The following is a 27244-nucleotide window of genomic DNA, read 5'->3' as shown; positions in this document are numbered from 1 at the left end:
GGGACCACCACCTTGGCCTTTTATCTCCTGAGCCTTGGGGGTCTCTGAAGTCCCAGGCTGGGCATGTGTGGGGAAGTCACCTGGTGCCTGCTCTGGTGGAAGGTGACTGTGAGCTTAGGGACAGGTCTGATGCGAAGCCCTTCAAGGCTGGTGGCCAACCCCTCCTTGGGCGGTTTAGTTCCAGCATTGGCCAGCAGAGGGGGCTGTAACCGAGGCTTGGCTGCTGCAGGACCCGCTTCGGCAGGAGGGAGGGGAGAAAATCTGGGCTAAGGTTGGGGGTCCACAGTGGTGGCCAGGTGATGCTCTCTCTGAGGGACACCTGGCGCAATTCCACAGAGAGCTGTGGAGGACCGAGACTTCACGGTCGGGGACTTGTACGAGGCTGAAGCCTCTGCAGCTTGCAGGCACCCAGCCCGACAACATGGCCTCCCGGCAGTACTCCACAGGGTACTTGTTTCACCTTGACCTTGGACATGGGGCACTGGCAGACCCACTCCCTGCCCTGGGCCTCACTGCCCCTGTCTTCAGCTTCTACAGGCTCCCAAGGCCAGAGAGGCCAGGAAGAAATGGACGAGGAATGTGGGCATTGGCCTGGGCCGTGTCCATGCACAGCAGGCCCCCTCAGCCCCTGAAGGAGACAGCAGGTTTCTGGAAACTTCAGTTGATGCAGGAGCTGGAGCCCAGAGCAGCCCCTTCCTCAGCAACCACTGGGGTACGGCGGGGGGCAGAAGGCCTGTCCGGGGGACGTGCAAAAGAGGGGCTGTTTAATGCCACCTGGGGCTCCTGGCGTGCATGTAATGAAGGAGATGAAGGGGGAGCAGCTCTGGCCAGGACACAACGAGGGCTTTTTTGAGAGACAATGTGCCCATGTGGAAATGATAAAAATAATGATGGGTACCATTTATTAAACACCTGCTATCTGCTCAGCAATGAGCCAAGTGATTTACATATATATTGCTAATCCTCTCACCAAACTAGGTATAATTAGCCCCATTTTACAAACAAGGAACTGAGGCTCAGAGATGAAATAACCAGCCTGAGGTTGCCTCCTCCATCCCCCCATTCCCCCCCGCCCCCCTCCCCCACCAGAGGGTTGAGCCCAGTGGATGAGGCTGCGGCTAGGTCCTCAGAACCAAAGACTGACGTGGGCAGGAGGGAGCAATCTGGAAGGAACCCACACTGGCAGGCTCCCCGAGCCAGCTGTTGATACCAGCCCCTGCTTTGCTTTCTAAGGAATTCTGGGTTGGAAGTTGGGGGGATGGGGGGAGGTGCTGGGGAAAGCAAATGACCAAGAGCCAGGAGACCTGGGTGCCACTTCAAGATGTGACACCCTCGGCTAGTCTTTTCTCTCGGTCTCAACTTTCCGATCCATAAAATGGGAGCACACTTTACCTCTCCCGGCCCAGGTCTCAGGTCGTGGTAGGGATCTAATGATAGAAAGCACCTGAAACCACGCTGAAGTCTACAGATGGCTGGATAACAACCGGTTCACTGACGGGAGGCCTTCACCTGTGCCGGGCACAGTGAGTGTGTCACACTCATCACCTCACTCTTCTCTAGACCTTATGTGGTTCGGGAAATGAACCACATTTGTGGATGGGGAAGCTGTGTGCAGGGCTGTAACTGTTCTAAGTCGCACAGGAGCAGAGGAAGGGCTGGACACGGGTCCTCTGAGGCCCCTGCCTCTCAACCCTTTGGACGTCAGTGTGGGCGGTCCGGGGGTGGGAAGGGTGGGGCAGCCCTGAGTTCCCTCTAGAAGGTGGGCGTGCAGGGCCTTTGCCCCCTGTATCTGCCCCAGCCCAAGGGTGCCCTCCTGACTCCTCTGTATGGACCTTTGACGAGAGCAAATCTGAGAGTCACACTAACTTCCTGGATGGCAGCAAGAAACTGAGCAAAAGGCATCGCTCAGAGAGCTGGGTGGACATGGGGAGTGCATATCCACGGGCATGCGCGTGTGCACACACACAAAGGAATAAGCACTTGTACATGCACACACATATACACACATGCACAAGTACACCTCAACGTATGTACGTGCATACAATTCCACGTACATGTAGATGCATGCGAGTAACAGGTGTGCGCACATACACACCCACGTGCACACACAGAGGGTGCATGCACATACCTGAGCCCACACTCACACTCCTCTCAGGTCTCTTACAAGTTCAAGTTGTCCCCCAGGCCCCCAGGCATTTTCCTTCATCTTTTCTGGGGAAGAGAGTGACCATGTGATTCACCCCTGGGTGCCAAGGGCAAGTGGAGAAGAGGAGGGAAGGAGAGGGCAGAGCAGGGCATGGGTGTGCAGAGGTCAGTGATTTGTGATCTCTGCCAATGGGAGAGGAGTTCAGAACTCTTCTAGACAACCCCCTGTCCTCATCCACGCTCCAACTCACCTGCAGACAGGCCACCCCGATGCCCACCGCCCCCATGAGCAGCAGGTGGTCAGCCAGGAACTGTTCCAGCTTGCTGATGCAACCTCCCTGGAAGATAACTATAGATTACACACGGGCCGGAAGTGGGCGGGGCTGCGGAGGGAGGGGCTGGCACGTGCTGCCTACGCCTGCCCCGCCAAGGGCAAGCAAGAGCCTTAAGGGGTCTAGTCCAGCATTTCAACTGCCCACCCAGGGGCAAGCCATGATGTCCCAGAACCTCCCAGCAGCAGCTGCTTGCCCCAGCGCTTCGTGGAGACCTCATGGTCTCAGGGCCGATGAGTAGGTGTGTTCTGCTCCCCCCCCCCGCCCCTTTGCCTGAGCCCCCCATTTAGGGGGGGGGCTCTGCATGCCTCAGGTGGAGCCTGGGTACTCACCTCCACCTTGTAGATGTTGGAGGGATGGGCCCGCTGGCCACAGCGGGCCACCACCGTCTTGCAGCAGCTGTCCGGCACCCGGCGGCCCTCGGCCTCCTGAGACAGGATGTATGCACTGTGCTGCCAGTCGGCGGAGCTGTTACTTCCACAGCACTTGAACTAGAGGGACAGAAGGAGGCTGGAGGTGAAGAGCCCGAGCGGGCGAGGCGGGGGTGGGTGTCCTCCAGCCCCTCCGGCCCCTCTGGGTCAGGGCTGTAGGACTTGTTATTCAAATACTAACTCAAGCGCAAATAGGGATTTGTTCTCCCTGGGATGTTTCCCTTTGCCTATTTTGAGCAGGGAGCTCGCCTTTTTGGGGCACTTCTCTCCAGGCAGGTGCAGAAGCTGGCTGCAAGACACCTGCTGGCTACCTTCTATCCATGTGAGGGCTTTAAGGAGATTACGCTGGGCGTCCTGATGGCAGGGAGAGTCTCTGAGAAAATGGATGGGGAGGTATATGGAGGTGAGTCCCTGAGAGAATGGGGCTGTATACCCCGGGGAGAGCCCAACCCACACGGGGCTGTTTTCCTGGTCACCCGGGGAGGCAGGACCCCAGGGACAGGGACCCAGCCTTGCCAGAGGTTCCTGGACCCTCATTCAGACCCTGAAACCTCAGAGCCCAAGCACCTGCAGGGAGGGACACAGAGTGACCCAGAGCCACAGCGCAGGCAGATTAGTGTTGACCAGAGGGTGGAGTCAGTGCTGGGGGAGACCTGAGTCTTCTATGCCACTCCAGAGCAGGAAAGCGCCAGCCCAGGTCTCCATGATGCAGACACAACAGGACATTGGTTCTCTCTTGCCCTTCTGAGTTGAGGGACTGAGAATCCAAGTCCCCACATGAGCCACACAGCTGTTTTGAGGCTGTCTCTGGTGTGTGGAGGTGCAGGCCGCGTGGGAGGTACGTTCAGTACGTTAGCAGGTGTTTGTTAGGCACCTACTATGTACCAGGAGTGAAGCTAGCACTGGGCTCACACATGAGTAATATGGCTCCTGGTTTTCTGGAGCTTCTCTGTGACTACAGCTTGGTAGGGAGGACCATGGGAGCTGTGTATAACTCAGAGGAGGAAAGGGCTAGTGGAAAGGTCCCACAAGGAAGAGGAGGAGGCAGGAGGCGGGCAGAAGAGAACAGCACATGGAGCCAGGAACAGCATGGTGTGTGCTCAGTGTCACGTGGGATTATACTGCTGTGTGTCCCTGGACAGGTTATCCAGCCTCTCTGGGCTTCAGTTTCATCATGTGTAAATGGGGCTAATAAAACACCCCCACACTGTGCTGTGTGAAGAGGCAATTCTGTGACGCCCTGAGAAGCGAGCCCTGCAGGGGTGAGCAGTCAGTGACACCCTCTATTGCTATGGTCGCTTTGTGACTACAGGCATGTGGGTGTCATTTACATACTGGGGTGCAGCCCGCAGCCCAGACACTGGCCTTGGCCTGAAGCCACTGCCTTCTCAGGGCTGTTTACTCATGCCTAAGATGCAGGCCTGGGCCCAAGGTCCCTCATGAACCTCTGGTTCTAACAGTTGTTGGCACGTGTGAGGTCATGGCCACATGCTCAGGTGCCCATGGAGGAGGCCCGGGGCAGTGACAGACACTGGCTCCCTGCTGTGCCCTTCCTCATGCTGTTCCCTACATCTGTCTGTGCCTCCCATCCCCTCGACCTATGCAAACCCAGGCCCTCCTTCCTGCTCCCCCCAGTTGGCCTCCCCAGCCCTGTTCTCCACTCGGAGGGTCCTCCTAGCCTAGCACTGACTGTGTGTGTTGGGTCCCCAAGTAAGGCCCCGAGGGCAGGGACTCAGGCGGGAGGCCCCAAAAACGCAGACTGAGCCTTGGGCTGACGAGCGGAGTAGGTGAGGGCTAAGCGTGTGGGCGTGGGTATGGATGTGTGCACCTATGTATACTGAGTGCCCTGAGACCCCTCTGCGCAGAGCCTACTGGGAGCTAAGCCAGTCTTGGGGAGACGGGGAAGGTGCCTCCCCAGCTGACCTAAGATGCTAATGTCTGCTCTGCTCACTGGCCTGGTATTCCCGGCAGAAGGACCAAGGCCTCCGGCCGAGGGTGGGGTCTGTAGATACAGGGTGGAGCAAAAACCACAGGCTAAGGGTGAGGGCCGGGTGGGGGCAGGGAGAAGGCAGACCAGAGTGGGCAGGTGGAGCTTCCTCAAATTTTCAGACGAGACCATCAGGATCCTGGAGCCACACTGCCCAAGAGAACTTTCTGCAGCGATGGAAATGCCTTGTATCTGTGCTGTGCAATTTGGCGGCACTACCCATCTGTGGCTATTGGGCCCTGGAATGTGGCCAGTGACTGAGGAACTGCATTTCATATTAAACTTAAATAGCTGCACATGGCTAGTGGCTACCATACTGCACAGCGCAGGTCTGGGGTCCATTTGTCCCTGTCCTACTTCTGGCAGGACCACGGGCCTCATTGAAGGGGTCTGCTGAGCCTCTTCTTGGAAAGGAAGAGACCACCTTTCTGTCCGCCAGCGCTCTGCTCCACGGCTCCCAGCTGGGAAGCTGTCGCAGCGGTCTGGCTGAAAGAGTTCTGCCTGTTACAGTTCGCCTGTAGGGATCTCAGCTGTCAGCCCCCAGAGGAGGGAAGGAGGGAGCAGACAGCCCCGCTGATGGAAGGAGCCCAGATCCCGGCCAGGAGAGGAGTCCACCTGATACCGTCAGCCTCCTGCCCACAGGGGCCCAGGGGTGGGGCCTGGAGGAGGCAGGCAAGGGGGCCGTGGTGGGGCCAGGGCACAGGAGGTAGGAAGGCAAGGGCCAGATTCAACTCGCATTTTTCATGGTGGTGGGGACTTCTGCATACGTCATGGTACTGAATGATCAACGCGCCCATGAGGCTTCATTCTGGAGGCAATTGAAGCTCAGAGAAGGGAAGTAACCTGTCCAGGGTCACGCAGACAGGAAGGGACAGAGTTGGACTTTGAACCCACGTCTGCATGCCCCCGGGGCGGGTGCTTACATCCTGCTGGAGACGGTCTACTGAGGTCGTGATGTCCGCGGCTCCGGGCTGCCTGTAGTTCTCCGCCAGCGTCCGGGCCAAGTGCTGTTTCAGTTCATCACTGAGCTGCAGAGAGTGGAAAGGGAAGGTGGCCTCAGCAGAACCACTCCACCTGGTCTCGTCCTCCAAGCCCACTCCCATGCCAGGCCCGCTAAGCTGGAGCACCACGGACTCTTAATGGCGCGAGGGAGGGGGTTTCCCGGCATCGTGGGAGTGTTGTAGGAGACTGCGCAGAACATGGATTTCACGAAGAGATGTAAAAGCCGGGGCCCTGACCTAAAGCCACACAGGTGACGGACAGAGCTGAGAGGCAGGCTGGGGAGGGGGTGGCTCAAAGCTTGTGGGAGCGCAATGAGGCTGGGCACAGGGGTGCTTTTAAATACCCTTTTTTCACTTTGATTAGGAGGTGACATTGAAAATATTTACAATTGTTAATCAGTGGGCACCCATCAGTTGTACGGTGCTGCCTTAAAACAACCAGGGCAGGCATCTGTCTCACCCTGGCCATGACCTCACACCTCTGGTTCACAGCACCTGGTGGGAGGCGACCTGCCTGGCTACTTCCTCCTTGTCTGCTGCAGGCAGGCGAGGCCTGGTGTGTCTTCCTAGCCCAGCAGGTAGCCCCGGCCCCTGCCTCTCTCCTTGGATGCCCACCTGCTAGATTCATCCTCTGTCTCTGCTTAGGAGGGGAGAGACACCACCCCACCTCCCATGGGGCATTCCCACTCTCCAGCCCCCAGGCCGATTAAGTCTGCATCAACAGACAGGGCAGAGAATTGCCAGACACTGGACAGGAAGTAGGGCCCAGGTGTGCTGAGGATTGTTGGGGTCGGGGACATGAGACCGCCCTGTGGGTCACTGCCTCAGCTCCCCCATGCCTCTGCACCCCGCCTCACGCTGTTGCCTTCAGGGGGTGCCCACGGGGAACACAGAAGCGGGATCTACTCACCCTCTGGTAGTACATGTGCGCCAGGACCCCCGCCACCAGCTCCACGAGGAAGATCACCAGCAACAGGCAGAAGTACTAGGAGCGAGGAGGAAGGTGCTCACCACCGGGGTCAGGCCGGGCAGGCGCGTGGTGCTCCAGGACAAAAGTCTTCCCAAAGCAGGAGGGGAGGTGGGGCGACCTGCCGGGGACCCCATCACCCACCCGTACCGTCTGCCTCCTCTTCCCGGCAGCTCTGGGCATGCTCGCCTCTCCCAGCTGCTGGCATGGAGTTCCCCACTCACCCCGTCACCCACTGGGCCCCTGTCAGCGCATTAATCCATGCGCCCATTATTAAATACCTACTACATGCCAGGTATCATAAGTAAGACGGTTACTGCCCTCAGAGTTATTGGTGGTGGGGACATAGATAAGTGAGTGATTACAGTGTTGTGTACAAACATTTCTGCATGGCAAGCACTAGGTAGGGGGAAGACAGAGAAGGCTTCCTGGAGTAGGGGACGCCTGAGTGGGACCTCGAAAGATGAGCTGCCAGGTGAAGACGGCAAGAAGCATGTTCCAGGCAGAGGGGAGAGCTCTGCAAAGCCTGAGGAGTGCAGACGGTGCAGGACATCCAAGTTCTGGGAGTGGAGTGAGCAGAAGGGGCTGGTGGTGTAGGGGTGGCTGGGCAGAGACCAAGGCTCAGGCAATAGCAAAGGCAGTGCCCTGTGAAAGGCATCTGTGTTTTCCAGGCCTTCACGGCCCTGCAGGCGGTTCTAAATTCCTGCCACCACTACTGCCTGGCCTCCCTAGACTCAGGGCCGTTCTGCACACTTCACAGCCTGCTGGCTAGGTTCCCGGCTGTGCTCTCTCGGCTGTGACCTCCCGCCCGGTTTTAGTCAGGAGGCTCCGGGACACTGCTCCATCCTGGCATGTTCTTGTGGGGGCCCATAGGTCAGAAGTGCATGTCAGACCCACATGGCCAGGAGGGCACAGGGAGGGGGAGAGGAAGCAGGCTCTAGGCAGGGAAGAGGGACAGAGGGAGAGGGGAGAAGAGGCAGAGCAGTGGGGTGCTGCTGCCTGAAATCAGCCCCCTCGAGAGAAGCCCAGCCCCTCCCTATGAGCAATGGTTGGTGCTGCCTCCCCACCTCCCCACCCCCTGCCATCCCTCTTGCTACCCCAGGTACGGCCCATCCACCTGGCTGTGGTCATTCAGATCACTGGATTCCAGGGGATGCTCAGCCTTTGCCTGAGCTCTGAAACTTCGGGGCTCATCAGCAGGGGAAGGGATGCAGCAGGAGGGCATGGGAATGGAAGAAGACATGTGCAGGACAAGGGGACATTGGGCCAGTCAGAGGCAATGTGTCCCTGAGGCCTTGCCTGACTATCTCCTAGAGCCTAGCACAGGGCCTGCAAAGGGCAAGACATAAGAAACACAGGCGGAGGAGAAGATATTCCTTATCACAAAGAACATTCCATCCAGGGGCAAGGCTTCCTTTGGAGTTACATAAACTGTGCACCTACCCCACAGCCATCTTACTGAGCCCACGGTCTGCCAGGCTCAGAGCTGCCCACCGTCAGGAATGAGGGGACCTTTCGTCTCTCAATAATGGTGGCAGGGCTGCCCTTATTCTCTGTGGGGCCTAAGATAAGAGGACAAGTGGAAGTTTCTGGTTTGCCCTTCCCCTTCCCCACCTACCCAGGCTCAATGCCATACAAGGAAAGGCCTCCGGCCTGCAGGTCCAAGCTCAGCTCATCCCCTGCCAGGACCAGAAGCCTCCCCGGCCGTCCCTGGATGAGGATGCACAGATGGCTGGGTGTGGTGGCGTCCACGTGGGGGACACAGCAGCCTCGTCGCCTGTGCAGGCTCTGAATGGAGACTCAGTCTGTCTGCCAGCTCCTGGGCACCCAGGATGAGGTCTGGAAGTGGGGAAGGGAGTCACAGATCCCAGGATGGCACATTCCCTGGGCCCCGTTGACATTTTATGCCGTGGGGAGGGGTTTGGATGGAGGGCTCCGTGCACCCAGGATGAGGGAAGGTGTGTGATGGTATCCAGGTGAGCTGAGGCAGAAGGCCAGCAAGAGGTCTGTGGGTGGGCCCTCTGCTTGCTCTGCCTCTGAGACACAGGGCCTGGAAACCTGAAGATCGGTGGCGGATATCAACTGACTCAGGTTTGAGTCAGGCTCTGCCACTTCCAGGCTCTGGACAGGCAGCCACAGGTGCCTGGTGTGACTTACAAAAACTATGCTCCAATGAGAAAATGTGGTTGAACTTGAGCTTCCTCGGGCCCTGCACAGGACACAGCGTCCAGGGCCATATGCAGTGGCTGTGCCTGTGGGCCTGAGCCCATGGGTGGGCGTAATGGCATCAGAGCGGTCCTGCCCCTCCTGAGGGGCTGAAAGGACCCAAAGGGAGGGGATTACGCTTCACGGTGGTCTGAGCTACTTCCTGCTCCCAGAGCCTGTGTGTGACAGCATGAGGTGAGCCAGACTTGTCAGCCAGCAGCAGGTGCGGCGGCCTGAGCCAGTCCCTCTGACAGCCCATGGCAGCTTTGCGGACATCCTGACTCGGCCGCCCTTTCTGCTCACTCCAAACTGACCCCGGTACCCTGAGGCTGGCTCTCCTCCTGCCACACAGGACCCTGCACGCAATGACTGCCGGCTGGTTGCTCTCAGGCTCCCTGGTGCACCACAGGCCTTCTGTGGTGTGATAGGAGGACATGATGGAGCCTGTGACTGAATAGGATGCGGGCCCCCAGCGGCTGGGAGGGCGGCACCTCGGTGTCCTGGCACCTTCCCTCTGTGGGCGCGGGAGAGGCTCCTCTCCCGATTGCCGATCACCAGGGGCTGTCAGCCGCGAGTCACGCTGGCTTGTAATCATGAAGACTTGCCAGTATCATGCTGCTCCCCGGGGATGTCACTGCCGCCATTGCTATTGACGCTGGGCTGGGAGGAGGGTGGATGGGAAGGGACAGAAACTGCTCCACATCCCTGATGTAATGGCAGCCTGAATGAGTACATGCCAGCCCCTCAAAACTGTTTGGAGGCATCCGACAGGCTTCCCAGCCTGACTGAGTTGTCAGGAGCGGGGAGAGCGCTGCCTACCACCCAGGGTCTCCAGCTGTTCCCAAGAGGCCCCTGGGAGGGAAGTCAGGACAGGTGGGGAGGTTCGGGGGACTGAGGGAGGGGTGCCAAGGAGTGGACCGGCAGAGTGCTCAGGGGCATGGGCGCAGCAGCTTCGGTGACGGGAGGGCCGCAGGTGAGGTGACTCACCTGGGCAGGGGCGGCCCTGAATCACAGCTCCTGTGCAATAGCCCCCCAGGGAAAGCGGGTAAAGGCCACGCTCGCTGGGATCCCCCTGCACCAAGGGACCTGGCAGCCCTGCCTCTGGGCAGTGGGGCCAGGCTGGTGGGAGCTGTCACGTGACACACGCACCTCACCTCTACCGCTCCACCTTTCTCTTTACCAAGCCTTCCTGATGTCTCCCCGGACTCCTACGGCAGTCTGCAAAGCACTCCTGTTCTGTCCACGGCTCCCCAAGCCTTCCGGCCTCCATGCATTTGCCCGCAGCGTCCCCTGCCTGGAACCCCAGCGCCTGCCTGTCTTTCCAACCACCAGCTCGGTCATGGCCTCCCATCGAGGGCCAGCAGCGGGCGCTAAGCCGCCCAGCCCAAGTGCCCACGGCGGTCCATCTGCCTCCGTCTTCCCACACAACCGGCGCCGCTCCTTCTCCTTGACTAGACTCAGAGCTGCCCCTGCGTCCTCCCCGCTGCGTGCCACACTGTTCCTCACGGGCTGGCTGAGTGACATACCTGTACCCACTGCTCTGCAGAGGTTGTCCTGGCCTCAGATGTTGTCTGTCTCCCCAGAATGACTGTGAGTTTCTGGGGAACGGGGACCCCATCTCAGGTTCCTCTGGCTCTTCCTCAGTGCCTGGCACAGTGTTGGGTCTCGACGCATGCTCAGTGAACACCCCAGATTAAGATCTGTGAGTGGACATCTTAACAAGCAGGCTGGGGATGAAGGGAACTGGCTGGAGCTGGCAGCACCAGGCTTGACAAGGGCTTCATCTTTTTCTGATGCGTGGGTGGCATGGAATTATTACTGCAGTTTAATTTATACCACTGGCTTCCAATCTAGCACAATTGGGGGATATTTGGTAATGTCTGGAGACTTTTTTTTAATTGTCACAACTGGGGTAAGGAATGCAACTGGCATCTAGTGGGTAGAGGCCAAGACAGGCCACCTGGCAAAGGATGATCTGGGCTAGCACTGGATGTTCTATGGAAACCAACTTGACAATAAACTATAAATAAATAAATAAATAAATAAAATGTCACTAGTGCCAAGGCTGAGGAACTGATTTGCTGGGACCTGATTTGCATAGGATTTCCCCTATGCACTATGGGAGACATGAAAGGGAAGATCTGAGGAAGGCTGTCTAGTCCCTGAGAAGCCTGAAACTGAACACAGACAGAAACACGCAGGCGGTTACTCTGTACCTGCCTCTGAGGGGACTTTGTGGCAGGAAACTGCTCACCCGGACTCTAGGGGGGAATCAGTGAAGCCTACAGTGCTTGGGACCAGCAGCTATGATGGGGGAGGCTACGGCCTCAGGTACATCCTGTGATAGTCAGTGACTTTCTTGGTAACATTCTGTTTCCTGAACTCTGGGCTGAGGAGGGGTATGCTGCTATTACCTATAGGAAACATGAAAACTGTCCTACTTGAATAGAAAGCCAGGATTTTCCAGGCCCCGTGCTATTTTGCTTGTGAGTCTTGGTCTATGGCTGAGGAGTCATGAAGAGGTATGCCTGCCTTGCTTCTCAAGAGCAGCAAAAATGTACTGTTTCTATAGTGGGAGCACTGGAAAAGTGTCCCTTCCATAAAGAGGGGCTGGCGGGGGGGGCAGTGAGGAGAGCAATTAACCCTTTTTGGCAGAATCAGTGCCTCATTCACCAGAGTGGCCCAAAGTGCACAGGGTGGGTGCTCCGTGACCGTAATGGCCAAGGTGTGCCAGCTCTACCCAGGTGCCAGCCCCTCTGGTGAGCACATCTCATGAGAGCTCCAACCCCCTCGGAGATGAGCAGGGCATTACTCATCACGGTTCATAACCACAAGGCACGTGCGTGGAGAAGCGAAGTCATTTGAGGTCACATGGCAAGGGCATGGCTGAGTCCAGAAACCGAACCCAGGGATTCCAGCTGCTGAACTCTGTGCACTTACTTGCTGGGTGCTCTCGTCCCCACTACACAGCAGGTGGGTGGGTGGGCTCCTCGAGAGCACTTGGGGTGGCTACGGTCAGGTGGATCCTAGCCTCGTCTGATCCCATCCACAGTCTAGTAGCCTGCACAGCCATGCAGCACTGTGTGTGTGTGTGTGTGCGTGTGTGTGTGTGTGTGCGCGCGAGCAAAGCTCAGACCTCCCTGCCTTTGCCCTCTGTGTCCCTGCCGGGGATTCACTGCCTCGACCGTGTCTGTGCTGCACAGCTCTTAGCCATCAAATCTCAGCTTAGGGGAAGCCTCCCCAAGGCCCTCCCTGTGCCAGAAGTTCCTGACCATGACCTCACTGCCGACATCCTTCTTTCCGAACCTCTGTGGGACTCCTGGGTCTTGTGATCATCCTGCTCCCCAGGACACGACTGTGTGTCCTTTGATCCTCGTTTGCCCTTCTGCTCTGACCTGTACCTTGTTCTGTCTTCACGGTCCCTGGGCACCTTGGTGTGAACTGGACCCACCTTGCGCTAACTCCTCCCTGCCTTCCAGCCCCACTTTGGTTCTTGTGACCGGCCGGCCCCTGCACTCAGGGCTGCCCCCAGCCCTTCCAGAAGCAGCTACTGAGTCTTGGTCTGATAGAAACCAGGAATGAGACTTCTAAAGAAAGTTCTTGTAGCCTCTGCCCTCAGAGCCCCCCATAAGAGCTATGCCACTGCAAAATATGCCAAAGGGAACCCCAAACATAGAAGAAACCAGTCTGGTAAGCAAAGAGCAGGACCCAAACATTCATCTTCCCTCTGTACCATCTACCAATTTTTTTTTCCTTTTAATTCTTTAATGGTACAGTTTGAACTAGAGCCAAACTTGGATATTTTCTAGAACTATAGATCCAAAATGAAGCTGGAACAGCACAGTACTCTCTGAACCAAACCAATACTTTGTTTAATGACAGGCTCTGCAGGAGCTATGCAGAAATACATCTCATTGTGACATTAAGGGGATTAATTAGAAATTGCATCTTCAGATGGACTGATGCAGCATGGGGGCAAGCTGAGCCCCAGAAAAAGTTTCAGAGGCAGATTCACTGGTGCATGATATGAGCCCAAGTAACTCGGCACTGGCTGGTCCATCCTCGTAGTTAGTTTTAAGAACTTTCTATGACTGGACTTTTGGAATTCCTCATTGGGCTGATTCTGCCACAGAGAATTCTCGCTGAAGTTCTCCTCTGCTGCCCCCTCTGCTATTCAGCACAGTCAGAGATGGAAAACCAAGCCATAGTGGGAAAACTGAGGAGGCTTGGTGTCTAGGAGGGTGAGGATGGGCCCAGGTGAGGAGTGGGAGGGCAGAGGCACCAGCCTATTCTCAGAGCAGTGTGGCAGAAGAGGAAAGGAGACTCCGTTAAGTTGCGGGAAAAGGCTGGCTCAGTCGGTTGAGCATCTGAGTCTTGATTTCAGCTCAGGTTATGATCCCAGGGTTGTGGGATTGAGCCCCGTGTCGGGCTCCATGCTGAGTGTGGAGCTTGTGTGGGTTTCCCTCTCTAAAATAAAAAAATAAAAAAAAAAAAAAGTTGCAGGGAGAAGAGTGCAGCCCTAGGTTGCAGCTCGGCCGTGTGTGAGAGGGTGCGGGAGGAGGTTCAGGGAGCTGTGAACAGCCAAGGCCAAACAGGAAAAGATGGCGCCAGCAGTTTAAGCAGCAGTGACCTCAGGGCACATTATTTTCTGGCAATTAACCACTGGCTGGAAGCAGTCAGGGCTCAGAGGTGCAGCTGCTGGACTGTTATTGCAGAGAAGAGAGGATGTGGGCTTGAGAGCCTCAAGTTATTCCTGTAACAAGATGTCACTGTTGGAAGGATGAAGGTGACCTCTACCCTGGGGGAGCCCCAGCCCCGGGCTCAGCCCTGGCCAGCTGGCACTCCGCCTGGGCATGCTCTACAGGCTGTGCAGGGGATGCCGGCATGCGTTCCGACAGAAGTCGAAGTTAATGTTCAGTTCTGGCCCAGAGAACTGGGTGCAGAGAAGTGGACCAGGGCTGAGGTGGGGACGGCTGGTCAAACCAGTGATGGGAGGGGTGGAGGTCAGCAGGGCCTGAGGAGGTGGGAGGCATTCAAAGGACACATCAAGAGAATGCATCTGAGGCTATCCAAAGTCCAAACCAAAGTGTTGGGGTCCAAAGATCATATGGGGGGGGTGGTCAGGAGAAGAGAACCTGGAGCTACAAGCCAAAGACAGCAGGCCACTGGATCTCCAGCTAGGGCTGCTATGAGAGTAAGACCCAGAGATGCTGCTCCCTGGGGAACTTGGGCATGGGGGATATGGCTGCTGCTGTCCCCCAGAAGGACCTAGACGTCCCTGTTGGTGTCTTCTCCCAGGCTGTGGGAGAAATGTGGTGCAGCCCACAGGCAAACGAGATAGTGCAGGGCCAAGGAGGTGACTGGGGGCAGGGTTCCCAACAGTGGTAATTCAAGGACAGGGTCAGCGATGGGGAAGAAGGGAAGGCTGAGCTGGAGAAACCCCTACCAAGCCTGAAGGTTAGGAAAAGTCCTGGGGCTCAGAGAGGTCAGAGGCTCTGACCAGATGGAAACACGAATTGACACCACCTGCAGGCTCTCGGTCTTTGGATACAGGTGTCCCGTGTTCCTCACGAGACTCCAAGCCAAGAGCTGGGCCGCAGGCCCACTGGTGTCTTCCCTTCTTCTGCTGCCTTGTACCCAACAGAAATTCTAGGAATGTGCTAGAAATGCTTGTTGAGGTCGACGGCAGCCCCACCAACAGCACATGGAGAATGAGTTGCAGAAAACTGCAGGGGAGGAGGTGGTAGGAACTAAGTGGCTGTAAAACCCACCCCATCTATTAAGTCTGCTGCTACAGGTAGGCGGTGGTCATTTAAATCCACTGCAGCCTGAGAAAGGTGCAGCTTGAGCCCACAGTGGTGCTGGTCAGAGAAAAGTGGTGTCACGCAAGGTGCCCCGGCCTGGGAATCTGGGTCCAGCTTGCCTCTGTGACAAGATGCTGTGTGACCTGGGCAAATCGCTCACCTTCTCTGGACCTATTGCATAAAGTGTGGGGCTTGGATGGGGAAAATGTCTTGGTGCTGCAGTTTCATCAGTCTGTGCAGTGTTGGGACCTTGCCTCCTCTGTCCTGGCCTCCTGTGTCCCTCAGGGACGGCTACAGGGCCACCCCTGGCTCCTCTCCTCCTTGCTATGTCCTGTCCTATCTGCTGAGGGTGCTTCTCCTTCCCTTCGGGGCCAGTCTGTCCTCGGGACGCCACATTCTCTGCTTTCCACCATGTGGGGAGTTCAGGGAGGCAGTTCTCAGAAAGGCGTGCACGCCTGTCTCAACCAGAGCTCAAGGGCATACTCTCATCACGTTTATGAACCGTGAGGATGCCCTTTCGCTGCCATCTCACTGCCTCCTGGGCCTTCTTTCTCAACGGGTTGTAACCACCCCCCCCCCCCCCCCCCCACCAAACCTCAGTGTGATATGTAGGGAGACAGAGCAGGGCACTGAATGTCACCACAGAGGGGCGCGAACTTCCCAGGAGGAGCATGTCCGGGCAGCCATCAAGCCACCACTCCTGTCCCCGTCTAAGGGGCGCAGGAAGGCTGTGACGCTGAGGCATGCCACGACCACCAAGACGGGGGTGGGGTGTAGATCAGAAGGCTCCCCTCATCGGTGGGAAGGGGGTGGCTCCTGGGAGGGGAACAAACCTCATCGGAACAAGACAGCACCGACTGCCGGCAACAGCCTCAGCAGCTCCCTGGATGGGGCCCCGGGAAGAGGAGGTTATCCACTTGGGGTCAGTTTTTGTTGGCTGACAGCCCACTTCCAGGCCCCTCACTGGGTGTGTGCTTGTGGACTAAGATTCATTTTAACACCAGTGGGAGGGAAAGGTCACTGGGAAGGAAGAAACATCTGCATGTAGGCACGGCCTTCCAAATAAGTTGGGAAGCGCTATCTGGGGTTCAGATCACCCGTGCCCGTAGTCATCAGGGCACACGCGGACCATGCCTCGTTAGGTGAGAGGGGCTATCTAGCTGGTCTCCTTCTGTTACGTGGCTCAACTCAGAATCTGCTAAGGAAAGGAAGCAGGAACCGAATGGCAGAGAGGCAGTAATCCTGAGCTAAGCTCCTGGATTTGGGATGCAAACAGATGCTGTTTAGCAACAGAAACACACAGCCGTGTCAGCATCCACACACACGTGCACGGGTATACACACGCTCTCTCTGAGCTCTGAGCCTTGCTCGGGCCACAGCTGGGGGTGGGGACGCAGAGAGGTCATCTACCAACACGTAACAGAGTTGAACCTTCTCCGCACAGGCCAAAACGACTCCTTTGGTGCACTAACAGAGCTGCTTTCTGCCACGCTGCCTGCACCTTGAAGCTTGACCTTCACTTTTTTGAGTGGATCAAGTGACAGGCAGCCGGGTAACTGACCCCAGATCTTGAAATGCTTCCCTGGAGTGCAAACCATAGGTCCTGGATCACAAGAGAGGCAAACGTCCATTCCCTGTGTTGGAAGCATCCAAATGGGGGTGGGGGTGGGGATGCATGGCTGGCCTGGGACAGCAGATAGGGCTCTGGACCAAGACTTGGCTGTTGACCAGGCGTCACTAGTTCCTGGCTATGTGACCTTAGGCAAGTCTCTCTCTCTCTCTTTGGCTAAGGTGATACGTGGAGGGTTCTTGTCTAAGGCACCTGGCAGTCCTTTCTGCACAGCCCCTGGATTAAGTAAGGCCACTGCGAAGGAGGCTGATGGGAAAGACTTGAGGAGAAGAGGGGCCACATTGCATCAGGCCACTGTGGTTGTCCGGCACACGACAGCTTTGCCCAATGAGCCCAGCAGGACCCAGCTGGGAGAGGCAGGGCCCAGACTGACTGTATGGGTCTCCCGAGCAGCCTTCCTGCCTCCAGGCAGACTTCTGAGGGGATCTGCATCCTGCTTCCTCCTCAAGAGCCTTGGCAAGAGTCATCTTGTCCATTTCCTGCCTCCACTGCACCAGACCATACAGCATCAGAAACGGCTCTCTTGTTCTGACGGAGAGGGCTGGGGTTCTCCAAGCCCTGGATGCAGGATCCATTCTTTAGAAGCATTTGGACAGCTGACTCAAAGGTCAAAGTGTTACCAAATGGATGAGGCTATGACCATTCTGGCTGCACGGCGGATGGAACCCTGAAGGTAATGTGAGGCTGAGAAATGGGCAATGGGGACACACAGTCAACACCGCCCCCCTGCTCTGCCCGCCGCCGCCACCCAGGCACTGGGGTCCTCCCTGCATTCACAGCTTCTATCGAGGAAGAAGTTGTAGGGACCCTGGGAGTCACCCTAAGAATAACTCCATTTATTTAGATTCCTTCTCAAAGGAGCTTGGTCATGGTGATGGTGATGTAAATGATAATTATAGTCACATTTTATGATCTTTACATAATGTGGTGACTCGTTTCCTAAGCCTCAGAATGCTTCCTCATTCTCCTCATACCTTACCCAGATAAAGACAGGGATAGGAGTGGCCAGGGGTGGCCGAGTGACTTGCTCGAGTCCCAGAGTAAGTTGGGCAGGCTACACTCCAACTTGCTTTTGAACCATAGTCCTTGATTCTAGACCTTACTGCCCTGGTTAACCAGCTCCGAACACGCTTGATGGAAAGACTGCAATCTGGGGTCTCCTCATTTTTAAGAATTGGTTCTAGCATTTCTTACTCTTTAATCCATCCCCTAAATGTAAAAGAGCCCCTGACCAAGACCCAGTTTAGCCTGAGCTATCCATCATAATCTTCATGTGGCTTAAGATATAAAAGTTTTCAGAGCCCATATTCAAAACTCTAAAAATATCCCTTTCTTTTTGATCAGGGTAGCATCTGTCCCGGCCACCAGCCTTAGGCTGGAGCTGGCCTGAATTATCTGGCTCCCTCATGCAGCCTTCACCAAAACGGAAGATCCGGTGTGAATAATTTAAGCCCCATTCTCTTTCCCCTCTACAGATTTCCCACACCATGCGGGGCAGCATTTCAGCACCCGCAAAGATGTGCTATTCCTGTCTTTGATGGGCGCTGCCTTCTTGGGAAAGTGGCTTTAGGGGCTGCAGAGGAGCCAGGAGGAAGGGCTCGGGCCAGGATGGCTGTGCATCATATGAGCTGGACTGCCCTGCCCTGGGCAGTTCTCTGGGACCGTTTGATGTCTGGCCTCTCCCTCCTCCTGGTCCAGGCTGGACGCACATCATTTGGATGCCTGGTCTTTCATCTTTCCCTCTTCTCTTTGGGGACCACTTTGTGTAGAGCTAGGCTCACTGCATTTCTCCTTTGGAGTCTCCTTCAGCCTTTAGCTGATGAAAGATTTCAAAAGGAAGTTAGACAAGGAAGCGAAAAAATGAAAGGAGAGCAGCAAGGAGCCTCTAGGAGTCATAGAACACTTTTAAACTGCTTTAACCACATTGCTTGCCGCCGAATGGGGGCCTGGGGTTGAGAAATTCCTGCGTGTCTCAGCCACCTTCTTGGTTAAACAGTCAAGTGCTCAATAATTCAGGGGCGGATAGGCCAGGATGTGGGTTACTCAGAATCACTGCTTTGCCGGTGTTCTGTCCTTGGGATGATCTGTCTTTGGTTCTTTCAGTGGGGGTGGGGGATCAGGGAAAAGCAAAGGAAGAAGATTCTAGGCTTTGAGGTTTGCTGTTTGCTAAAGTGCTGTGCTCACACCCCTGGACGTCCAGGTTGGTGTTTTGTCTGGTTAGGACGGGGGACCACATCAGTTGTATCAGTTCTGTTGGGATGGAAGTGAGAGATGGGCAAGTGGGGGTAAGGTGGCGCTGAGGAGGAGGGTATCTAGCACCAGCCCGTCCAGCAGCCCCTCTGTCCCCAGCCTTGCCTCAAGGCCCAGGGGGATGAGAAGGCCTCTAGCTTGTTGACCCCATGAAGCTCAGAAGGGCGAGCCGAGAGGTAGACGTGCACCGTCCTGCAGGCAAGCCCGAGGTCCTGGCTTCCCAGAAGTCCCCGCACCTTCCCCGCACAGCCCTGGGTACGAGCTTGGTTCCCCCCAGGCAGGCTGAGTCTGGAGGCTGGAAACATCAATTTTCTTAATGGCTCAGCCTGCAGGGTGGGGTAGGCCTTGCTAATGGAGAAGACCGGAGTGTGGTGTGTGGCTCACCGATCAGAACGCTGCCAGTTACTGACCCTTAGACTTTCCTTCTGGTCTTGGAGAATGCCAAGGGGAAGAGCTCTTATGATCGGGCTGGTCTCCAAAGAAGCCAATAAAGCTGAGTATCCCCCATCAATGCCCACATTCACCAGCTTAGAACCTCTGGATAGAGTGATGGACCTGATGTCCTTCAAGTTCCCTTCTACCTGGGGCATCCTCTGACATACACTGCTATTTTCATACTATAATGAAAGCAGGGAGCTTCCAGGCCCCCCTCCCCACCTGCCATCCCCTGGTCTCCTGCCCCAGTATTCTGACTGGGCCCCATGGGGAGCTCCCTCCTGTACCCACCCAGATCTCTGAGAGCAGCTGCTCTGCACTGACATCCACAGACCAGGGAGAACGGCATGTCCCTTTACCCACATCACCTCCCATGCCTCTGCCTCCCATCCTGCTTGGCGTCCATGTGATGCGGATTCTTGGCGGCAGTTCTAACAGACTGGACTTCACAATTCAGCTCCAGCGCTTACTCGTTCCACATCTCCAGGGCCAGCCTGTTCATCTGCATGGTGGGGTGAACAAGGCTTTCTGGATGGGAGCACTGGCCCGGGAGTCAGACCTGGCTGCTCACTAGACCTATGGTCTCTGGCATATTGTTTAACCCCTCTATGGCCCAACCTCCTCACCTGTAAAACGCACACTGTAAGTGTAAACACCGCATAGGGCTGGGTGAGGATTAAGTGAGCTAAATGCACCAGTGTTTAGATAGCACTTAGTACACAGAAAGTTCATGAGCACTGTCACTTTGCAGGGTGGCTGTTGTAAGGACAGAGGGAGGTGGCTCTCAAAGAGCCGTGCCCATTTGTGTTATAATTGTGCTCTGGGTGAAATGCAGGGGGCTATCCCCCAGGGCTGCAGGGGACTGCTGGTCTTAGAAACTCCTATGGAACCAAGACAAATGGCTTCAAGTGAGAAGGAAGGTCCCCACATCAGGGCCTCTGCCTTCTTTCCTGGGCTGCAGAGGGGAGTCCTGTTTCTTCCACAACAAGATTAGCTGGTGTTAGGCAGGGGCAGCGGTGATGACACAGTCCAGCAGCCTGCCTCTGTGGGCGAGAGGGCTCAGCCTGAAGCCCGGGGCCTAGCTGGAGGCCCCACTTCCTAAAGGACCAGAGCTGAGCAGAGCAAAGGTAGACTTTCTGAGAATGGAGGGATCAGGATCTCTCTGGGCCCAGCGGCACTGGTTCCTGTAAAGGCTGGCACCTCCTCCCAGGCCACATCACGTGCCCAGTCACTCGGCCATGCCCTGTGTCCACTGGGCTCATGCTGATCAGATCAAGGATGTCTAGCAGGCTTACGACGACTCACGCCAGGCCACGTGAGGGATGGCGAGCAGGTGTGGGGCTGGCTCAGGGCACACCTGTCCCACTGCATGAAGGACAGCTCATGCTCTAGTGGCTAGTACCCTGTGGGACTTCACCCCACTGGTGTGCCACCATCCATGTGACCTGCACCCTGGCTCCGGGCTGTCCCTCAGAGCAGAGTTAAAGACTTTTTCTAGGCAGGGGAGGGCCATCCTGCGGAGCCTGTACACAGGCGCTTTTGTATCCAAAGCTGAAAAACTAGGTCACCACTGGTGAGAGTGGCTTCAGGGGACGGCCCCTCCACTGCCTCCTGCTCCCTTGGTTGGATGCGCAAGGGAACGGGGAAGCGGGGTGGGGAGAGCACGGCCCTTCGAGGCTTCCTCCTGCGACCTGATTCCATGCAGGCTCAACCTGATTTCTCACTAAGCCTCGGACTGGCTCTGCCTCTGGCCCTTTCCTGCTAAGTCCACGTGTTCTGTAGCCTTCCCTGCTCCCGCTGGGCTTGGTCCTCAAGAGATAAAAAGTGGGGAGATGTCACCCAGGCACCAGGGAGCCTGCCCTGGCAAACGATCCTTGAGAGCAAGGGAGTGGGTCTGGCTTCAGCCCCTGCCAGTCCCGCCCTGGTTTCCTTTCCTGACACTATGAACCGGCAATGGGTGGACAGACTTGCCCACTTCAAAGAGCCTGTGCTGCCCACACCACCACCTGTGAAATCCTCTTGCCCAAACAATCAAACCTGCATCTGATCAAGCTTCTAGATTCAGCTGCTTGGAGAACATGTTAAACAAAGTCACAAGGACAGAACCAGAAATTCTAGACTAGGAGAAAGCATAGGAAAGATGATCTGGTTCCTACAACAAATAACTTGTAAGCAAAGAGAGACAGAAGAGAGAGGTAGGTGGTATTGCTGAGAGACTGAAAGAGACTCAGGAGACAGACTGCCCCATCTTAATCTTTTAAAAAAATTTATTTTTTGAGAGAGAGAGAGAGCACAAGAGTGGCAAGGGCAGAGAAAGAGGGGGTCCCAGGAGCCAAAGCAGGCTCTGTGACGACAACAGAGAGCCTGACCAGGGGCTCGAACCTGTGAACAGTTAGGTCATGACCTGAGCTGAAGTCAGATGCTAAATCGACTGAGCCACCCAGGCGTCCCCGCCCAATCTTAATCTTAATACAGGGTTCAGTTTAGGTTTTGGTTCAAACAGACTGAAGAATAAAAAAAGAGAGAGAGAGAGAGAGAATAGTTTCTGAGTCAACTGGGGAAATTTGAAACGGCCTGGTTATTTCATGTTATTAAGGAATGACTAACAATTGTTTTTAGGTATGATAAAGGTATTGTCATGTTTTCTAAAGAAGAATCCTTCAGTTCTAGGGGGATGCAGTGAAATACTACAGATGACACGGTATCTGGGAGCCGAATGGGGCGGGGAGGCAGGAAGTAGGAAGGAAACAAATGAAAGAGGAGAAGGTAGTTGTTGAGTCTGGGTAATGGGCCAGGGGGTCCATTATCACATTATTTTCATTTCTGCATATTTTTGAGAAGCACCATATGATGAAATCTGGAAGGAGGAGGAGGAGGGAGGAAAGGCAGAAAGGAGGGGAAGCAGCAGCAGCAAGACCGGCCTAGGTGCTAAGAGCCTGGGGACTTCCGCCAACTTCCGGAGGGCGGCCATCTTTCTCCAGGGGCCTCTACCGCGTGGGCGGGGCATCCTCAGTATAGGAGCCGGATGGTGGGACGGCGTGGGGGCTGGGCACTCACTGTGGAGAGGCAGCTCCTGTCCTCCCGAATGATGGCGCAGAAGCCCAGGAAGCCCGTCACCATGACAAGGGCCCCTGCGAAGATGAGGATGTAGGCGGAAGCGGCGAAGGTGCTGGAGGCCAGGACGCTGAGGTAGCCGCTCTTCTCCACCAGGGTCCAGACGCCCACGGCCATGACGGCAGCCCCGCCCACCTGCAGGAAAGTCCAGGTCAGGGCAGGTGGCCGCCGCGGGCTCCACAGCTGCCACCAATAGGGGCCCTATCATGTTCGAGGCACTTTTTAATCACCATGTCATTGAGTCCTTCCAAGAGCCTGAGAGAATAGTTTGGTTACCCATTTCACAGATGAAGAAACCGTGGGGCCGGGAGGTTAAGAGACTCGTCCACGGTCACACACCTAAGCAAGTTGCAGGAACAGATTTTGAATCCGAATCTGACTCCCAATTTTGTACTTCTTACCGCAATGCCCATTGTGTCCCCATCAGATGTGGGGGAGATGGCTGTAATTATGGGACAACCAATGTGTCTGGGTCCCTTCACTTCCCCGATTCTCAGCTACCCCGTGTCCCTCCTCCGTCAGGGCTCCTTGGGCTTGTCCACATTTCCCAGGAGGGCGCTTTCCCATGTGCCCCACGTCAGCCTTACGTGCGCCCATGGGGGGAGCACCCTGGGGCTTCTCATCTCATTGCTTCTCATCTACAGGTGACAAAACTGGGCGCACAGAGGAAAGGTCAGTTGCCAGAGGCCCTGCCTCTGGTTAGGGGCAGTAAGGGGCAGCGACAGGGCCAGGATGCGAGCAATGAGGCTGGTGGCTGAGTCACTGTGCCTCCACCACCGACTGGACGCATCCTCCACAAGCTGGGGTTGGCCTGGGCCAGCAGGAGGACTGGGCAACATTTCTTCTTTGCGAACTGTCCCATTCCCTTCCGGCCCTGAGAAGGGAACAGGGACTGGACACTGCTGACGGGCAGGTCAGGCAGATGCCTCCCTAGGAAGGGTACCTGGGAAATACAGCTGGGGTGGCTCTCACTGGGTTCTTTCTGCACAGAGGCTGAATACCCTTCCCGTGACTTGTATGTGTGTGCATGTGTGTCCCCAGGGTGCCAGATAGGGCGGTATTAGGGTACTGGTGGGGGACAGGGCCCCTGGGACCTCTGACCATCTCTGCTTTCTGCTCCTGGGAAGGCGGACTTCCGTCTGGCCTCTAGTCTCCCCGCCCCATTTAATAGCGCTTTCTCCTCCTCAGATGGGCGGGGAGTCAAAAGCTAGACAAGGCCCACTGGCTCCGTCCATGCCCGCTTGTCCTGCAAGGTGCTGGCATCTGCCCCGGAGCAGCTCTGCAGCACCCGCCCTGCCCTTCACAGTGCCTTTTCTCGGGAGTCACAGATGTCAGTGGAGCAAATGGAAGGTGGTTCTCGGCAATTGGCATGCAGGAGGTGCACACACCACTCCGTTGACCATCCTCCCCTCTGAGCTTTGCAGCAGTTCAGTGGGGATAGGGCAGCGGGGTGGGGGTGGGGGGTACAAATGATCTCTGTTTTGCAGATGAAGAAACTGAGAGAATAAGAACGTGCTCAAGATACCACCACTGGAAAGTTGCAGAACTGAGATTCGAACCCAGGTTTTCTGAGGGCCAGTCTGGGATTCTGTCCTCAGATTCCACACACTGGGCTGGGCCCTGCTGTACTACTCACTTTGCTTTTAAAATACGCCTGTTTTGGGGCGCCTGGGTAGCTCAGTCGGTTAAGCGTCCGACTTCGGCTCAGGTCATGATCTCACGGTTCGTGGGTTTGAGCCCTGCATTGGGCTCTGTGCTGACAGCTAGCTCGGAGCCTGGAGCCTGTTTCAGATTCTGTGTCTCCCTCTCTCTATGACCCTCTCCCCTGTTCACACTGTCTCTCTCTCTCTCTCTCAGAAATAAATTAAAAAAAAAAACATTTAAAATAGGCCCGTTTTCTTCCAAGCATCATTTTCTCCTCCTCAGCATCTCCAGGAGGTAAGAGAAACAGGTAGAAGAACATCACACAGCTGTGCCACTCCAAATGGAATGGGAGAGGCTAACATGCCCCATTTCCTCAATTCCACAATGCACAGCCCTACCCACCCCCATTTTAACATCTCAACAATTGAGATGCATCTTATGATTAATGGTGTCTTCTGATTATACTTGGCAGCACTTTTTCTCAGTGGTACAGAAAACAATGGTGTACCTCACAGTTGATGGTATCTTAGAGTCAGTGAAATCCTGGGCTACAATAGGTTTTTAAATTCTCTGTGCATGTAGGCTATCTGGCCCATACAACCACCATGACCAATGAGGAAATTTCCTGAGTCTGGGTCAATGGAGTTGTGTCAAGTGAGGGTTTCCAGCAAAATATCCTGCACATATTCTTTCTGCCCCCTACAGCATGACTGAAAGGCTTGGGTGAGGGTCCCAGCTTTGTATAACTAGCTGTGTGACCTAAAGATAGTCCCTTAACCTCTCTGGGCCTGAGTTTCTTCATATCTCAAATAAGGGAGTTATATAAGACTAGTGGTTACCAGGCTATAACCACCAAAGACTCCGTTGATTACTTTTTCCTGTGGATCTTACATTTTGAAGGCTTTTGCCTACCAAACACGGTGCGTTAATCAAGTAATAATTCATTTCTCATTTTTTATTAATCAAAGGCACATGATAGTGCCAGGAAGAGATTCTGAGCAGCATGAGATAGTCAATGTGACCACTTTGCACTGATCTTTTAATGGGTGTAGTCTCTTTATAGAAATATACACACTATCCATTATCCATAAGGTTTGTCAACCCCACAGGCTGACAATCATATTTGGGACCACACATCTGGGCACCTTTGGGCTTGACTAGAGACCCTGTACTGTTGCGGGACATGGAACCCACTGGAAATCTGATAAAAGGCTTTGGACATTTTGGCCAGAGAAATGGTAATCCATGTAAAATAACGTATTCAGGTTTGGGGGCTGATGTCTATCTTGTAGCAGGCAATGAGACGTGGAGTAGACGGTCTCTAAGGCCTCCTCCACCTACACACCCAGATAAGGTGGCACTTCTCAGCCTGGCTGCACAATCACTTGGGAGTTCCACAAAACGCAAGTCACACCCCAGGCTAAATGGTATCTCTGGGAGTGGGATCCATGCATGACTATTTTATTAAGTTCCCAGGTGGTTGGGGGAGAAGCACTTTGTAGGTTTCCTATTTAATGGAGGGTCAGAGTGTCCTGTCCCTCTCACCCAGTAGGTGGCACTGTGCTGAATCCATCGAATAGAATATGCTGCTACTTGGAAGCTTTGGGCCCCACCCCTGGGCCTAGCTGCCTGGAGAGCTCTTGACATTTGTTCTGGACTTGAACTCCATCCTCTTCCTTGTGTGAGGGTGGTTGCTTCAGTAGAAGCTTTGAGGCTGAAGGAGGGGTGGTGAGGAGCAGAGTTTTCAATCTGAAGGGATTAAAGTCCTATTATGAAAAAATGAAGAAAAAAAAAACCCATGGGGTTCCCAGGAGAAGGAGTAGGGGGCTCTAAGAAATGCAGCCCTGGGAAAGAAGCAATATCGATCCCACTAATGGAGGGTGGCTCTCTTCCAGAGCTCTTCTTGCCAGTCACAGAAAGGGCTGGAATCTTGCAAAGCAGGGAGAGCCCACAAGGGAGCCAGGGTGGCAGGAGGGTCCCCAGCCATGAGGGAGGGTCTGGAAGCCATCTGAAGGGACCCACTGCCCTGACTAAGGTCTGGAAAGCAAATGCATACTCGTTCTGACATCCAGAAGAAACAAGAATGTGATTCTGAGTCAGTGGGGACACTAACCCCCTCCCCACCCCCTGAAGGGTCACATCTGGTGGAGAAGTTAGTGTCTGCAGGGGACAGCGAGAGGGATTTGCCATCAGGAACAAGCAGGTTTCAAGTCCTCCAGGGCATCTCCTGCTTGGGGCTTGGTCAGCTCTTGAGAAAACAATCTTGCATCTGGACAGAAAAGTAAAAGCTGCTAAATGTTGGAGGAGGTCCCCAGAGGAGTACTGGGAAGTCAGCAGACCTGGGTTCCAGTCCTGGCTTTGCCTCTGACTAACCATGTGACTGGGTACCAGCTACTTCACTTGGCAAAGCCTCAGTTTCTTCATCTGTAAAATGGCACTGCTGGATAAGAAGATCTTTGAGGTCTCTTCCACATGGATACAATGTCCCTGTTAGTACCAGAGGACAACCTTCTGCCAATACTCCTCCAGCAAGATGCTTCTGGACCAGTGGCTCATGGCTATTACTCAAATCCTGGGGAGACTCCTATATCAGCAGGAAGAGCAATGGAAGGGGAACAGAGAGGACTGTCTGGGGGGCAGGGAGAGGTGTGACCCCAGTGAGCTATTTCAACAGCTATTTGCATGGAGTTGATTCAACAGTATTTGGCTCTTTACAGAAACTGCGGAATATTAACTACGTTTTTCAAAAGCAAAGCCTGTAGCCGATTAGCTAGAAAATCCTGCAGAGGGTGAAGCCTTCTTGCCCATGAGGTCACTGGCAGTCCAGGAGGGGCAAGGCAGGTCACCCATGCGTTGTAATTTTAGAAACTTCCCATTTATAGAAAAGAAACATTGCCAAAAAGTTGCTCAGGTCATCACATACGCAGAAGGATTAGCCTGAGTGACTGCACATGGCTGAGCCCTGACATCTGCCAGAGGGCGTAAAAGTAATTGCGGGGTTATCTTTGCCAGGCTACCGAAGGGTTTCTGTGCTGGCATCTGTGGGAAATGCTGAGGGGCCAGGACTGTGGGGCTCCCAAAAGAGAAGGGTCCCCCAGGCAGGAAGGTTTTCTGCCTTCAGTGGGAGGGAAGCCCATGGAACGGGGAGGCAGGACGCACACGGGGTAGCCTTACAGTTTGTTTCTGTGTATGTTTGATGGGCGCCAGCTTTTTGAGCTGGAGGTGCGTTCACCCATGTAGAAGCCACACCTGCCCTCTCCACTCTTTCTTCTCTGGCCAGTCTCATCAATGCACCACCA

At 55.2% G+C, this 27244-nt stretch overlaps 1 protein-coding gene across 1 annotated transcript in view; it reads right to left on the bottom strand.

Moving 5' to 3' along the window:
* The window catches only part of TSPAN11 (tetraspanin 11), a 43373-nt gene that overhangs the window by 7665 nt on the left and 8464 nt on the right, over positions 1 to 27244 (bottom strand). Inside the window, exons 2-6 of the mRNA XM_077759180.1 lie at positions 22245 to 22436; positions 6807 to 6881; positions 5819 to 5923; positions 2810 to 2968; positions 2397 to 2483 (exon numbers count right to left, since the gene is read on the bottom strand). Coding sequence (XP_077615306.1) covers positions 2397 to 2483; positions 2810 to 2968; positions 5819 to 5923; positions 6807 to 6881; positions 22245 to 22436 — 618 coding nt within the window. The remainder of the gene's footprint in view (positions 1 to 2396; positions 2484 to 2809; positions 2969 to 5818; positions 5924 to 6806; positions 6882 to 22244; positions 22437 to 27244) is intronic.

This window comes from Crocuta crocuta, unplaced genomic scaffold (assembly GCF_008692635.1).
Source record: "Crocuta crocuta isolate KB4526 unplaced genomic scaffold, BGI_CrCroc_1.0 scaffold72, whole genome shotgun sequence".
NCBI lineage: Eukaryota > Metazoa > Chordata > Mammalia > Carnivora > Hyaenidae > Crocuta > Crocuta crocuta.
This window is presented reverse-complemented; position numbering and strand designations above follow the sequence as displayed.